This window comes from Corvus cornix, chromosome 3, assembly GCF_000738735.6.
Source record: "Corvus cornix cornix isolate S_Up_H32 chromosome 3, ASM73873v5, whole genome shotgun sequence".
Lineage (NCBI taxonomy): Eukaryota > Metazoa > Chordata > Aves > Passeriformes > Corvidae > Corvus > Corvus cornix.
The window spans coordinates 79,038,485-79,052,533 of NC_047056.1; the positions used below are offsets into that span (position 1 = coordinate 79,038,485).

Sequence of the window (14,049 nt, forward strand, 5' to 3'; positions counted from 1 at the left end):
GTGAAAGTCCAAATAGTTTCTCGTTATCTCTTTCAGAGATCTCGCAGCTGCCATAGACAGAATGAACAAGCACAGCTGGGATACCATGATTTATGTGGTAAGTAATTCTAGATTCAGCACACACTTTTGTGCTGACTCTCTCCAGTAACCCAGGGGCCTCTGGCTTGAAATACGACTTTGACACACAGTATTTTTGGCAGTAAAATAGATGCCCTTACTGCCCAGCAGCTGTGCCTCTGTGTGGCAGTGTTTCTTGGTTCTGTTTCAGTGCATGACCCCTACAATGGTTCAAAAATGGCTTTAAACTGAAAGAGAGTAGGATTAGATTAGGTATTAGGAAAAAATTCTTCACTGTGAGGGTGCTAAGACATAGGAACAGATTGCCCAGAAAAGCTGCCTCATCCCTGGAGGTGTTCAAGGCCAGGTTGGATGGTGCTCTGAGCAACCTTTTCTAGTGGAAGATGTCCTTTCCCACAGCAGGGGGGTTGGAACAAGATGATCTTTAAGGTCCATTCCAACCCAAGCCTTTCCATGATTTTATGGAAATAAGCTCTGGAGTTATTCTCTATTAAAAAAATTTATTGCAATTAGTTTGAAAGGAACTTTTACTTGATTTGACATATTTTCTGTATAAATGTTGTAATTAATAATTAAACAAACCAGAAAAAGCTGTTAGTGTTATAAAGGGTTTTAAAATGCTAATTTAGATTAATTTTAGACCGTTAATTTCTCAGTCTACTCTGAAGTCCTGATATCTTATCTGAAATGTACATTTTTATGGCTTTGAACAATGCCTTAGTTTCATTATGTAGAAATTGCACATAAAGTACTATTTAATCAATCCAAATGAAGCAGTTGTAGACAGGGAATCTTTTTATATTTATTGGTTTCATTATTTTGTTTTTTAACAATTCTAGCAGTATCAGTAATGGATATGAATAGCAGGACTATCTCCTTACTTGTCTGAAACTGTTTTTTGATCTCATATTAACAAGGAGATATCATGTGATGCTTTTAAATCTTCTTCTTCTCATATTTAGAAAAAAAATTAATCATGAAAGCCATGTTCTTTTATATGAAGTCCAGAATTAGTAACGTGGAAAAAATCTGTATGTGGTCATGATGTGTTTGGTAATGTCTTTGTACCTACTCTGTACAGCTTTTTCAAAAGTCAATATAATATGACACATAGCAAGATGCAGGGAGGGAGATCAGTAAGCAAAACAGTAAATAGAGAGATAGTTCAAAGTGCAACTTCTAGTTAAACCACATTCCTCCTTTTAGCTTCAGTCTTCAGGAAGTTTCCCATCGCTTACTATTCTTACATGTTGTCATAGAACAGGAACTTTTTGGTTATTTTGGGGGAAAATCGTTTGGTGTCTTGGTTTGAAAGACAGGTGTCTGCCAAGGAAGGCAGGAGTCTCCCTTGAAATGGAAGGAAAAAAAATTGCAACCCCCTTTCCTCCGAATTATTATAATTTTGAAATTAAGGGGCTTTCAGGCAAAGACATGAGGAATAGGAATAACAGTTCTTTACTATTATATATCTATATGTGTATAACAAGTCAAACAAAGAGCAATAACCATGGCAGTGACAGCAAACAATCACAAACCCAGTGCCAGCCTTCTCAGCTGTCGGGCCCTTTCCCCTCGGGTGCAGTTCCGCTCGCAGCCGGCAGGGGCGCTGGCGGCTCCTGGTGAGCAGGGCAGGTGCGATGGTTCCCCCGCGGCTGCAGGGGCGCTGCGGAGCGAGCTCGGGGAGCGCGCGGCACCGGTGCCCTGGGATCCCGGGAAGGGATGGAACAAAGGAGCTTCACAAACCCCTGGGCAGCCGATCCCGGTGTCCGGCCGGACCCTCGGGAACAGCAGGCTGGAACGGCAGGGACAAGCACAAATCCCGGGTGGCAGACGAGACGTATCAAACTCCAGAGCTGCAGCGGGAACGCCCGGAGGTCTCGGCAGGCAGGGCGTGCGGGGCTACGATACAGTGAAGGCTCAAAGCAGCGACAGGGGCAGGGCAGCCGCAGCCCGGCTCCCAGTGGGGCAGGGAAAGGTGGGCTTGGGATCCCGGGGTTTCTCCAGTAGAAGGAAGGCAGCTGAAAAAGCAGAAGCCTGCTATGCTGACGAATTCCTTCCAGCCTCTCTCTCCGTCCAAACGCCGGGAACTAACTGCCCACCAGCCCAGGTGAAAGAGAGTAGCCAGATGCACCCCTCCTCCTGTGGCCAGGTCTTTCGTTTTTCTTAAGCACCAAGTAATTTGTCCCCCTGGAAACATGTATGGGGAAAATTCTTTAACAGAAAAAGAAAACAGAAGGGAAACTCCTAAAACCCCAACATTTGGTTTTGGCGGCAGTTTTTCTGCCCCTGCTGGCTGGAACAGTGGGTTCATTGGTATCAAAGGGCAGTCTGGCTGTTAAAATTCAGTGCATTAGATGTTCAGGATGTTTCCTGTCTAGTTCATGTGGGTAGGTAATTATTTGTGTTTATTATACCAGGAGGTAGCAGGGAGCAAGGGAGAAGGAACAGTTAGGAAAAAGAACAGTTGGGGGTCTACTTTGCACAAATCGGGGTGTCAGCTGAATGTTCAGCTCATGGAGTGAGCAAGCATAGGAGCAATAGTCTCGAGCTGACTGCTGCTGTACCTGAACATCAGTCACTATTTAATTCCGTGCCTGGGCCTCCCTGGTCTCCTTCAAGTCCAAAGAGATGCACAGCACATCTAGACTGTGATGTGATTGATTTGTCCATCATAGCCAATGTCTCATTCAAGTTGGAAATGACAGATCAGCCTTGGCCTGTCCTCTCAGCCTTGCTCAGGTTGTATAGTTTTCAGAGGACCTGGTTAGTATTTTTATCGTTTCTGACTTTCTGAGGGCTGAGAAAGTGGGTCCTAAAAGAGCGAAACAAACTCTTAGGAGACTCTTGTGGGACAGACAACCTGGTGAGGGAGCTGCCAGTCTTGCTGAGCTTTGCTGCTTTGTGGCACTGCTTTGTGGTGAGTTAGGACTTTATTCAGTATTACCAGAGGCAGGAGGACTTAATGGGTTTAAATGAGAATGCTAATGATTTTAGTCTTTAATAATTAAATACAAATGTATTTCAGAATCCTAATCTTGTTACAAGAAAATTATTTAGAGACTCTAGAGTCTTATTTCATAAGATGATCTTATTTTCATCAGATCAACTTGTTTAAAAGAACATTAATTTGGTTTACTACTTGTAATGCTGTAAATCAGTGCATTCACCAATTTAGGTTTTAAAACAATCCTACTTATTTCATAAAAAGGCAGTGATATGAGCAAAATATTCAAAACATTTTAAGATGTGGCATATTATTAAAGAAGTACTCAGATTCCATTGAATGTTGCACTCAAGAAGGAGATGAAAATGCTTTTATATATGAAGAATTAAATATAATCCATGCTGTCAGACTGCAGGCTTCTACCTTAAAGCCAGCCATTTAATGAGAGAGGTCTGGCTTTGTGCAGAGATGCCCCTCATCTGTAGGGTGCATGGAAAAGGAAGGCCTTGTTTGAAGCACTGACCACTGCTGTCCACTTATCAGCTGTCCACTTATCAGCCTTGCTTGTGAGTTGGCATGGGGAGGTGACTCCCAGGAGCAGAGCAGCTTATGAGGGGCTAGGAGAGAGGAGGCAGGTGCTTGATACAGTGGTAGAGTTGAGAATGAATACAAGATAAGCACTTCATGCACTGCTCACTCCCTGTCGCAGAACACCAAACAAACGAGGAAATAGTGATTATTTGGTTATCTCTGCATTTTTCTTTAAGGAGGGATAAAAAGGAGTTTGAGTGAGGCAGTCAAAACAACTAGGTAGGAAAATGAACCTCATAGCAACAGCTGTGGCTAGAAACCCATATGGTAGTTGTTGTTAGACATAACATACAGTCAGAAACTACTTCAATTCGTAGGAGAGTAACCGAAAGTAGAAGAGAGCACAAGATGTATCATTACGAAATTGTGATAATGTGTACTTTTTTTAAAAAAAACTTAGGTACCTGCCTTATGATGTAAAACTACAAATCACACTGGAGACGATAGAAACTAGTGGGTTCTGGAGGCAGAGAGCTTAAAGAGGTGTTCTGTATCTAAGCCAGAAGACCCTTGGAGTCTGGTGATGTAACACAGGGGTATAACGGGCAGCAAGGTTCTGAAGTGAAAATGGAGATGTTTTGTTTGATGGGCAACTCACAGATCATGAGAAACTAAAGAACATCAAGGTTTCCTTTCACTTTGTGTCTTTGCCTTCATGACCTGAGAATAATAATTTCTGAAAAGGTGGATTTCTTTTTCTAACATAACTCGAAGTCCCGTTGCCATAGATTCCAGCTGTCACAATTTTCAAGTCTTGCTTGTCTTTGTAGGTCTTAATTTTGCTTGCAGTGACTTACTGGCACTGTGGTATTGTGTGTTTGTGTGTTAAAAGCTACTCCTTATCAGACTCGTAGTGTTTTCTGATATGCATCAATTCTATTCCTTAGACAGATAAAAGTCAAAGTAATCACTTTCAACATTTATTCCAAATACTGAAGCTCATGGGTTATGACTGGGCAGAAAGGTATGTACTAAAAATCTTAATTATATACTGGGTTTGGTGGTTAATTTTTTTTCCCCCAAGAATGTGTATAATATGTACATTGAAATTTCAGTGGAGTGCTCTTTTGAAGAGAATCTTCTGATGGTGTCCATCCACCACCATGCTATAGCACACATCATGAAGGCATTTTGGATGAAACTAAGCTACAAGATGTGGTGCTGGTGTGCAAGTAATGGACTCCAGGGTACAAGCAGACATTTGGTCTGTAGGACCCAACTAATACTAGTCCAGCAGAGAAACAAACCCTCAGAATTATGTGCAGTTGAGCCTCAGGTCCTCATGAGCAGCCTTTTCATTCTATGTGTCCACTCCTGCTGGTCTGATTTATTTGTGAATGGAGTCATTGCCGTGTGTTTAGGATGGGAAAAACAGCCCTGTCTTTCATTTAACAGGTTTTTCATAACTGCTTGATGTGAAAAAGGTAAACAATTTTTAAGAGACTTTGTGGCATAGCTTCTGGGATATTGTGTGGTCACATATAAAATTATTAGCTCTTGAAGTATTTTATTTCAGCAGAGATCAGAATCAGAGTTTGAATCATGCTTCAGGCTTGAAGTATCTATTGCAGGGAACTGTATCCCTGCTGTAATTCCTTGTAATTACCAATCTTGTTAGCAATCTGAGCAAAGGTCAGTAATGGATCTACAGACTAAATCATATTCTTCTCTGCCAGACTGTGTGTCTTTTGTGGTTAAATAAAGGGTTTTAGCCTTCAGGAATACCAACCTGCCTCCTTTCACAGTGCTTAAGCTTGTGCTAAAATTACCTTAGTCTCAATCATGAATAATACTTGGGATTATTATGAGCAGAAGCAATGAATACTTTATTATTAGCAATGATTAATTATACTTTTAGTTTAATGTGGCCACAATAGAATTATGATGACTCCTTTTCTAATTATATTAACAGATCTCTGTTGCCACAGTAATTTGATCTGTCTGTATCCTGCCTCTCCTCAATTTATTGCAAATTATTGCATTGAGGCCTCTGTACTAAAGCTAGTAGCAAGAGAGATTCCTGAGAGCACACAAATGACCAGGCTATCATAATTCTGATCATAATTTTCTCATTATATAATAAGTATGGAGCTTGGTTGCTGAAACGAGAGTTGCTGATTATATCACTAAGCTTCCCACGTTGGAGTGTTATTTATTCAGCTGTTATTGCTGTTTCCTGATAGAGAATCCAGCTCTGAACAAACACCACAAACATTTCTCTCAACTGAAATGTAATTTTGGTCCTGCTGCTTCTCAACACAGGTGCCAGCATGTGTCTTTTGGTCTAGTTCAAGGCATGAAGACTCGGAGAGGAGAAGTAATTTTTCTGGAAGATGTTTTAAATGAAGTTCGCTCAAGGATGTTAGAAAACATGACTTCCACAAAAAGTTAGCTATTTCAGGTCTTATTAGTTTCTTTTGATGTTCTGTGTTGATCAAATTGTGTCATCTTTTCCGCCCTTCACTTCTCCCTGCATTGCACTAATCACAGTGATACACCCTTTTTCTTCCTTTTAGTACTTCCCATAATATAAACAATGTTAAAATAATTCTTTGCAACTCTGTGAACTCCCCTAAATTACAGATTTGCAAATTCACATTCAGTGAAATTATTTCATCATACCCTGGGAAGGAACTACCTGCCTTTGGGGACAACAATCTCTTTTTTCTGGAGAGACAAACTAGTCAATAGTGGGGTTGGGGCTGGAGTTCAGGGATCAGTCAGATTTCAGCCAAATAGCTCTGACAGCTTTCTCTGGCAAGAGTGACCTTTGCTTGCCTCCCACTACTGCCTTGTCACCCTGCCAGCCTCGTGGCTGTTCCAAGTGCCCGGGAGGTCACTGCTCTGCCCCAGATTGTACTGAAGGGAGAGTTTGCCTGCACCTCGATCGGGCTGTGATTCCAGGATCGTTTCCTCCTGATGCAGTACAGATTCAGGCAGTTCCCAGTGAAATGCTGCCCCCTCTTGTGCTCTCTGGAGTTAGGTGCTGGATTGAGTCAGCCATGTGATCATCTTAAGTAGTATGCATCTTCCTTGCTCTGCCTTCTCAGCTTTTTTAAAACTGATGATTTTCCTTGTAAACTGGACAAGGAGATGGTGTTCCCTGAACGTGGCAGGGGGTTCGGACTGGATGATCTTTAAAGGTCCCTTCCAACCCAGAGCATTCCATGATTCTCCCAGTTCAGATGCCCTTAGTATAGTCAGTTTAGATATCTACAGTGGATGGTGTGAATACTCCCTAAACGTACGTCCAAATGGTCCATTAGCCATTAGAACAACTTTTCCTTTTTTTGTTTATGTATCTTGTATCACTTGGAGCTTTTTGTCAGTTTTTCAGCAAAATCTGCATTTCCCTGATCTTGGAGACTGGCTGTCAGAATTGTGAAAAGGAATTCGGGGTAGCCTGTGTGGCCTGTCATAATGAATCCTTCTTACCTCAAAATCTGGGAAAGTGGGAAAAAGCCCATGTGAAACAGCTGTTTTCAGCTTTTAAGAGAGATTTATATCCTAGACTCCTTGCTGCATGCATGCTGACAATTTCCATATTGCTAGTTTACAGTTATGGAAGATAAGCTCTTTTAGTGGCATCTCCAGGTCTGAGCAAGAGGTCATTATGATACTGCAGACTTAATGATTTTTTTCTGTTTCTCTTCAGCAACCAAAGAGGTACAAGATCCTGTGGAGACAGCAGAGAAGGTTGGTCTTGCAGCACTCATAATTCAGGTGAGTCTGAGCTGCCTCACGAGGTGTTTGCATCATCTGTGAGAAGTTACAAATTGAGATGAAGAGCCCTATCTGGGTGACACCAATTTATTGTTGCAGGACTTCCGGGGCCTTCTGTCATCTGATTACCAGTTTAGCTGGGATCGAGCTCTCCAAAGTCGGGGAGATACAGGTGTGTTCTTGCAGTACACCCATGCCAGACTCCATAGGTAAGAGGAGCATTTCTGCACAGTACAGTTTGACATGAATTTTAACCTTATTAACTTACTGCTTTGCTAAGTAGTAGTAGTGCTAACTCCTTAAATATGACACATGCTCACTTTTTCAGCAGAGGTGTGAGTTTAAGATGGAAATCATTGAGACTTCCCAGAAGAACAGGCCAATTAAAATTAATTTTCTACCTCGTTTCCACGGAACTGAGCTAACTGTTCATGTACTTTCTCAGTTCTAGGAACAGCCTCTTTGTGGCTGGTGTCAGTGATGAGGAATGGTAGCCTAGAGCTAAGGAAACTGATGTAAAAGCCAAAATGTATTTTACAAAACTTGTAAAATACACCACATCACAGAACTTGGATGTTTTGGCTAGCACAGTAACTAGTGGATTATTTTTAACATTGTTATTTCCCACTGTTGGTAACCAAGATTAAAAGGAGATCTCTTCCTGTTGGCTTAGGTCAAACACCTGACATGTTTATTTTTTTAAAAGAGTTTCAGAAGAGTCCAGTTTGAACAGTTTAATCAATTTTACTGAACTGCCAGAGCGGACCTCAATATGTGTTTTCATGTAAGATTCCTTCCTGGGTCAGGCCAAAGGTGTGTAGCAGCCTGATGTTCTGAGGCAATGGTAGCAGGACATGGTGTTCGGGGAGAACATGCAAGCCTGATCCCTTTCTCTGGTCTGTTCCTCTTGTATTCCCTTATCGTGTAGGTATTGGTGGTGCCAGGGTACCATTAGTGGGGGATTGACTACCTCCCTAGTCCTTTTAGCTTCTGGACCTGTTGTCCATGCATGTCTCTAACTGTGTTGCTAACTGAATGGCCAGCACAAATCTTTTTGTTTTTTATCTTAGGTTGCAGTCAGCTAGTCTGTCTCAGTGTTCTATTCAGCTTGAGCAGAGCCTACCCTGTTCTCTTAAAAACACAGATTACTGGTTTTTTTGTTCAGCATTGTTAAGAGGTGGTTTACATCCAGCATTTGTTTTCCATTCTTACATTTTAGTTTAGAACAGATGCATGGGAATGCAGAGCTAACTGACGTTAATGTGGCGTGCTTGCAAGAGCCAGATGCCATCTCTGTTCTTCAGCATCTTCTCAGGTTTGTCTAGTGTTCTTTCCAAATACCAGTTCCCTTAAAATAAATATCTGGATATGCCACTGACGTATTGAGAAGGCACAGACTGCATGGTCATCAGAAAAAATGGCTGTTTGGGGCAATGACTTGCCTTTTGTGCCACATGGATTGCAACATTTGAAGTGTTTGTGGCTTTAGAAGCCATATGATGGAAAAAGCAGTATTCGGAACGTACTCTGTGTACATGAGCCTCCTAATTATTTCTTGTCTTCACAAAAGTGTGCTAAGCTCTGTATAAATATTAGCTGCAGATTTGCTTGGTCCCTCATGTTCTGTTTTTGTCATGTGAGAAAAGAGAGAGGAGGTGAGGTAAATGGATTCTTCAGAGCTACTGAGCATGCACAATTGGTACCTGTTAATAGCAGTAATGTTCTTCATTAATTCAGTCCTAAAGTGTAGCAGTTTCTGTTTTCATTATTTCGTAGGTGTATAATTAAACTATGGAGACAAGGGAGTTGTCCATGTTGTGCAGCCTGTGATGGGAGTTGGAGGTGACCAAAGCTTTCAGAATTCCTATGTACTGCATTGCACACTGTGCAGTGCCAGCAAGTTAACTCTTTTGACCATACTAAGACCTTCCTGAGGCCATCTGTTTAAAACTAGGACTTCCAAAAGTCATGCCAGGGCACCAGGTGGCTCCTTTGACCTGCACATGTTGGCTGCAGAGCCCTACCATTAACTGTAATTGCCTCCAGAGGTCTGCCTGCAGTCCATGGTTTGCTGCCTGCTCTCTTGTGCAACAGCAGGACCAGACAGCTCTCAGTAAAACCAGTAGTGTCTTATTTATCCAGTGCCATTGTATTTCACAGAAAACATGTGAGTTGTTTCTTGGGATTTTTTTTATACTCTTACATGACTGCAGAGCCCTCGTTATCAGGATGCACTCCCCAGTTCTGCAGCTTGTCTTTAAGAGAGGAAGGTTCCACAGCAGGTCAGCTTGGGCATGCTGGCAGTGATGGGCCTGGGAGCTGAGCAGAGATCAAGAAGTCCACTCCCCACTTTGAATTTGAAATCTCTTCAGCCCCAGAGGTGTTGGTACCTTCTTGCAGGCTGTGAAAAAGGACAGCAAAACACATGAAGAAAAAACATAGATCTCCTGCCTCTGCTTGCACTACCCTGTTTAATACTGTCTTACAAAGTTAACTGTATTGTGTAAGTGATGTAGGATGACCCTGCTTGACCAGGGATATTGGACCACCCACTGTGGTCCCATCCAACTTGACCCATTCTGTGTGATTCTGTATTCCAGGATTTGTCTTTTTCTAATGTTGCAATATTCTTTTTATCTACTTAAAATTCTAATCTGCATTTACTAAAGGCAATGCTCTCTAACGGACTATTTTGATTTCCTTGGTTATTTAACACATTTTTTGCTCCTAGAAACTTACAATTAGTGTTGAGATGTAAAACCAGACATAATGTTCCAGGAGCAAATATAGCTCTCGTGTTCTCTTTGCTATAGCCTGCCTCTCCGAGGTGTTTGCATGATAAGGAGCAGAAGCAATCTCCTTCAGTAACAAGTGAACAAGGAAGGAATAATCAGTTGTGTGCTAATGACATGGCTTAGGTCTGCTTCAGAAGATTAGTTGTGCTAACTCTACAGCGGTGGTTGTGTGCTTGTTCTGACTTAAGCAAGTCTGACGAGCCTTCTATCTGAGTACACCTTGTACCACTTCAGCACCAAACAATCCTTTTCTTCCTTCACAGGTATGACGAGGTCCTGTATAGATCTTCTCAGGATCTGCAACCCAAGCACATTGTCAGCTACCTCCTCACACTGAGGTAAGGTGTTTGCTGATACTGGTGGTGTCTCCAGTGAGGACAGGTCTTCCTGAGTTGGCTCTGCAGCCCTCATATCTGCACTGCTTTGAAGAGTAAAAATAGTAGGAAGATGCAAATGTGTGGGACAGTTTCCATGAAGCAGGAAATATATAAAGTAGGATAGCAAATAATGTAATAAATAGTAGAGATCAAGGCTGGAGCCAGGACCCTCCTCAGAAGCTTAACAGCTTTTAAGAAAAAATAATCACTTGGCTGAAACACAGTATCTGAACCCAAAATCATGGTGGACTAATGATGTCTTAAGGAGCAGATTTGAGCTGATAACATCCTCTCAAAATTTCCTAGCTGAAATGTTGATATTATCCAAACTGCTTTTAACCACTATCTCAGCCCATGAACAAAGCTTGTTATTAGTGTAAGTTCTACTGTGTATCTGATTCCCATAGGGATTGGACAGCACCATGAAATGCTGGAGTAGGCTTGGTGGAGGAAGCTGTAGAGCCTGTGTATGGGGAAGGCTTTAACAAGTTAAGGAAAACTGTACAAAGAATCATGCATCTTGGAATGATAGGGTAGGTTGTCAAGGATCTTCCCAGAGCAGTCCTGAGATTGTTTTGTGGGTTTTTTGGGGGGATGGAGGGCAGGGAGTGGGAGGGTATGTGTTTAGCAGGGAGATTATTTTGGGGTTATTTCAGGAGAATTAAGTTGTCAGGGCGTGCCATCAACACCATGCAGGCTACAGAAAACCATGCCCTCCTTCAGCCAGGTGAAGAAGCTGTTGGAAATCAGCCTCTGGCATGCTGCAGTTGTGGGTGGCTCTTCCAGTTCTGCTGCTTTCTGTAGCCCACAGCGCTGCATTTGTCAAGTGACTTGCTCCTTCTCACTGTTCTCCCGTGTTTTCCCTTTCAGCCACCTGGCAGCCGTGGCACACAAAACCCTTCCCGTGAAAGGCAGCACGCCTGACATGGCACAGGTACGGCACCGCGGGGTTGGGGGCTGGAGCCTGGCAAGGCAGCCCCGTGGAAGGATCCATCAGGGCTTTGCCAGCCCAGCTGTGTCACCACTGGGGGGAATACGCACCCACAGGTGGAGGAGCCGACAGTCAGGCTCTCCCGAGGCCAGCACTGCTTAGGGAATGCAGGGATTGCTGTTCACAGTTGTGCCTCCTGGAAAGGGCTGCTCTGCTTGATCCTCCCAAAACACAACGTTCCTTAAGGACAGCTGCTCCAGACCCAGTCAAACACCTTCTCATCACCTTTCCTTCTAAATATTTTAAGAGTAAACATTTGAGCATTTAATTGGTGGTTGACTTTTGATGGTTTCCTTTAGTGGTTATGTGGGAAGATAGAGAATTAGGAGAGAACTGAATCTGTCTCCTCCCTCTTGCCACCTACATATCCCAAGTTGTTGGTATTGCCTCTCTAGCTAAAGCACATAGGCTGACAACTGTTAATGTGCCATTCCTTATAAATGCAAATTCTTTTAACTGATCTCCCAGGCAATGTTTGACCCCCTAATGACTCAGTAAATGATATATTAATTACACTGCCTCTCTTGTTTTCTTTCATCTATTTCAAAAGGAATTACCTATTTGATTTTGGTAGGAAGTCACATTTAAGTCTTGAGTTGTGCTGTAGGGGAAAAGCATTCAGTGGAAATGGTGGAGCTGCAGTCTGTGTTTGAGCTTAGATACTGTAGGCATCTGTGCCTTTGGAGATGGACTACATCAGATTTAAAGGAAAGTTTCAGTACCTTATCCTGTAAATAAAAATATTTCTAAATATCTTGCAATGTGACAGCTTTCAAGAACTATGATTTTTGGATCAAGCTTGATAGAGCCCTTCCCAACAGCCAGCTGTATAACAGCCAAGACATTGACAAGGGAGAGTGAAATTTTCAAAGCAGCCCATAGTTGTTTGACAGCTTGTCACCCAGGCACAGCGAGGGGAGGGATTCCAGCAGTATCCTCAGGCTGTACTAGCCCGTGGTGCATGAAAGATTTTCAGTTTTTAGTCATTGCACTCTTATTCAGGCATCTCTGCTTGCTCTGCCACAAGGGCTGGGCTGGACATTCCTCTCCAGCTTCCTTTGTTTGACAAAGTGTCCCTCTGTTGACAGTGCAATAATGGGCTGCCAGCAGCTGGTGTGAATTCTGGCAGCATTGGTGTGTTCCCTAGTGCTCAGGTTATGTGCAGATCTGAATCTTGGTAGGGGCTGAGACTGCACAGGGACAGGCTGCACACGGTGTTCTCACCTCTGCTTCAAACTGCTGTTCCAGGAACCACACCCTATTCTGTAGCACTACCCTAAAATGACTTTTTTCTTGTTTTCCAGGCACGGCTCTGTCTCTTCCAAGCTGCACGCTTGGTTCTAGCCAACGGAATGAAACTTCTTGGCATTACACCCGTAACTCAAATGTAACGAGGCCATATGTGATGTAAAGTCACATCTCTTAGTAAAATGATTTTTTTCCACAATGATATGAATCCTCTCCTGTGTGTCACCGCTCCTGCAGGCTGAAAACTCCATCTGTGCTGGGAAGTTTGTGTTCTCCATCCTACCAACTGCAGAAGAGCAGGTGCTGCATGGCCATTTGCAGGGGGCAAGGCTGTCACAATCACTTTCTTCGGGCATTTGGTGGCACTTCTACCTGGAACTTCCCATAAAAGATACTCACTGTGTATTTGCCATGTAAATATCACATCCTTTTGGTAGAGGAAGTGGTGTTAACTGTGCTGCCCTAAGCAAAGTTCTCCATTCCTGTGGTTGCCACTGTGTACCAAGGCCTAATGCCACAATGGATCAAGGTGCTCTGTCTGTTTAACAAACAGAGTTACTCAGACCATGCAGAGACCTTTTCCTGTGTGTTGTGCTGCATTCCCCCTTCAGAAGCCTCAGCCAAGCCCAACTGGCAGCTGTCACACCACACCCTGTTCCTCAGCCCTTCCTCTGTCACGCTGACGTGATGGCCAGCAAGAAGAGACTGTTGGCCACCTGGTGGAACAGGAAGCGCAGTGTTCCCTCAGCACTGTGTACACTGACCCACGTGGCAGGTGCTGCTTGGCAGCCCTGAGCCTCACACTGCTGGAGAGAGGTGGAGCAGCACCTGCGAGCTCCTGCAGGTGCCTGGCACTACCCTCCACCATGGAAGCCTCGACTCCCAAGAGCAGCACTGTGGTGGCTGCTCTGATACACAGAACAGTCAGTAAAAGGCAGAGGGGAACATCCTCTCCCATTGGAAGAGAATTTAAGCATGTTTGTTACTGCTGTGTTTAATGTGCCCCACTTTCAAGTAAAACCCAGCTGCTTAATTAATGGCTGAAGGAATATATCCAAGAGTATGAACTTGGTCATGTTACAACTCCACTGTGAATGTCAACAAGCTGCCCAAATGCACCAGGGTCAGTTTTCCCCCAATGTAGAGCTGAAATTTCTAGAAAGCCTAACAAGATGAGGAAGGAGGTTGAAATTACAGAGTTGGCACTAATAAATTAAAGGCTAACGTGCACAGAAACCATTTTCAAGCATCACTCTGTATGCACAGAGAAGTTTAGAGAGAAAAATTCTTGTAGACAGAAAC

General features: G+C 43.2%; 1 protein-coding gene across 4 annotated transcripts in view; it reads left to right on the top strand.

Moving 5' to 3' along the window:
* RARS2 (arginyl-tRNA synthetase 2, mitochondrial) overlaps positions 1-12,955 on the top strand; it is a 31,525-nt gene extending 18,570 nt beyond the window's left edge. For 3 of the 4 annotated variants that reach the window (XM_019288580.2, XM_010404422.3, XM_019288589.2), the window contains 9 exons: positions 37-97; positions 4,501-4,577; positions 5,876-6,000; positions 7,269-7,336; positions 7,436-7,545; positions 8,556-8,651; positions 10,395-10,469; positions 11,379-11,442; positions 12,804-12,955. In XM_019288580.2, the coding sequence (XP_019144125.1) occupies positions 37-97; positions 4,501-4,577; positions 5,876-6,000; positions 7,269-7,336; positions 7,436-7,545; positions 8,556-8,651; positions 10,395-10,469; positions 11,379-11,442; positions 12,804-12,890 (763 nt within the window). In that variant the 3' untranslated portion in view covers positions 12,891-12,955. The remainder of the gene's footprint in view (positions 1-36; positions 98-4,500; positions 4,578-5,875; positions 6,001-7,268; positions 7,337-7,435; positions 7,546-8,555; positions 8,652-10,394; positions 10,470-11,378; positions 11,443-12,803) is intronic. The other variant, XM_019288584.2, reaches the window with a different exon arrangement.
* Positions 12,956-14,049: the final 1,094 nt, after the last annotated feature.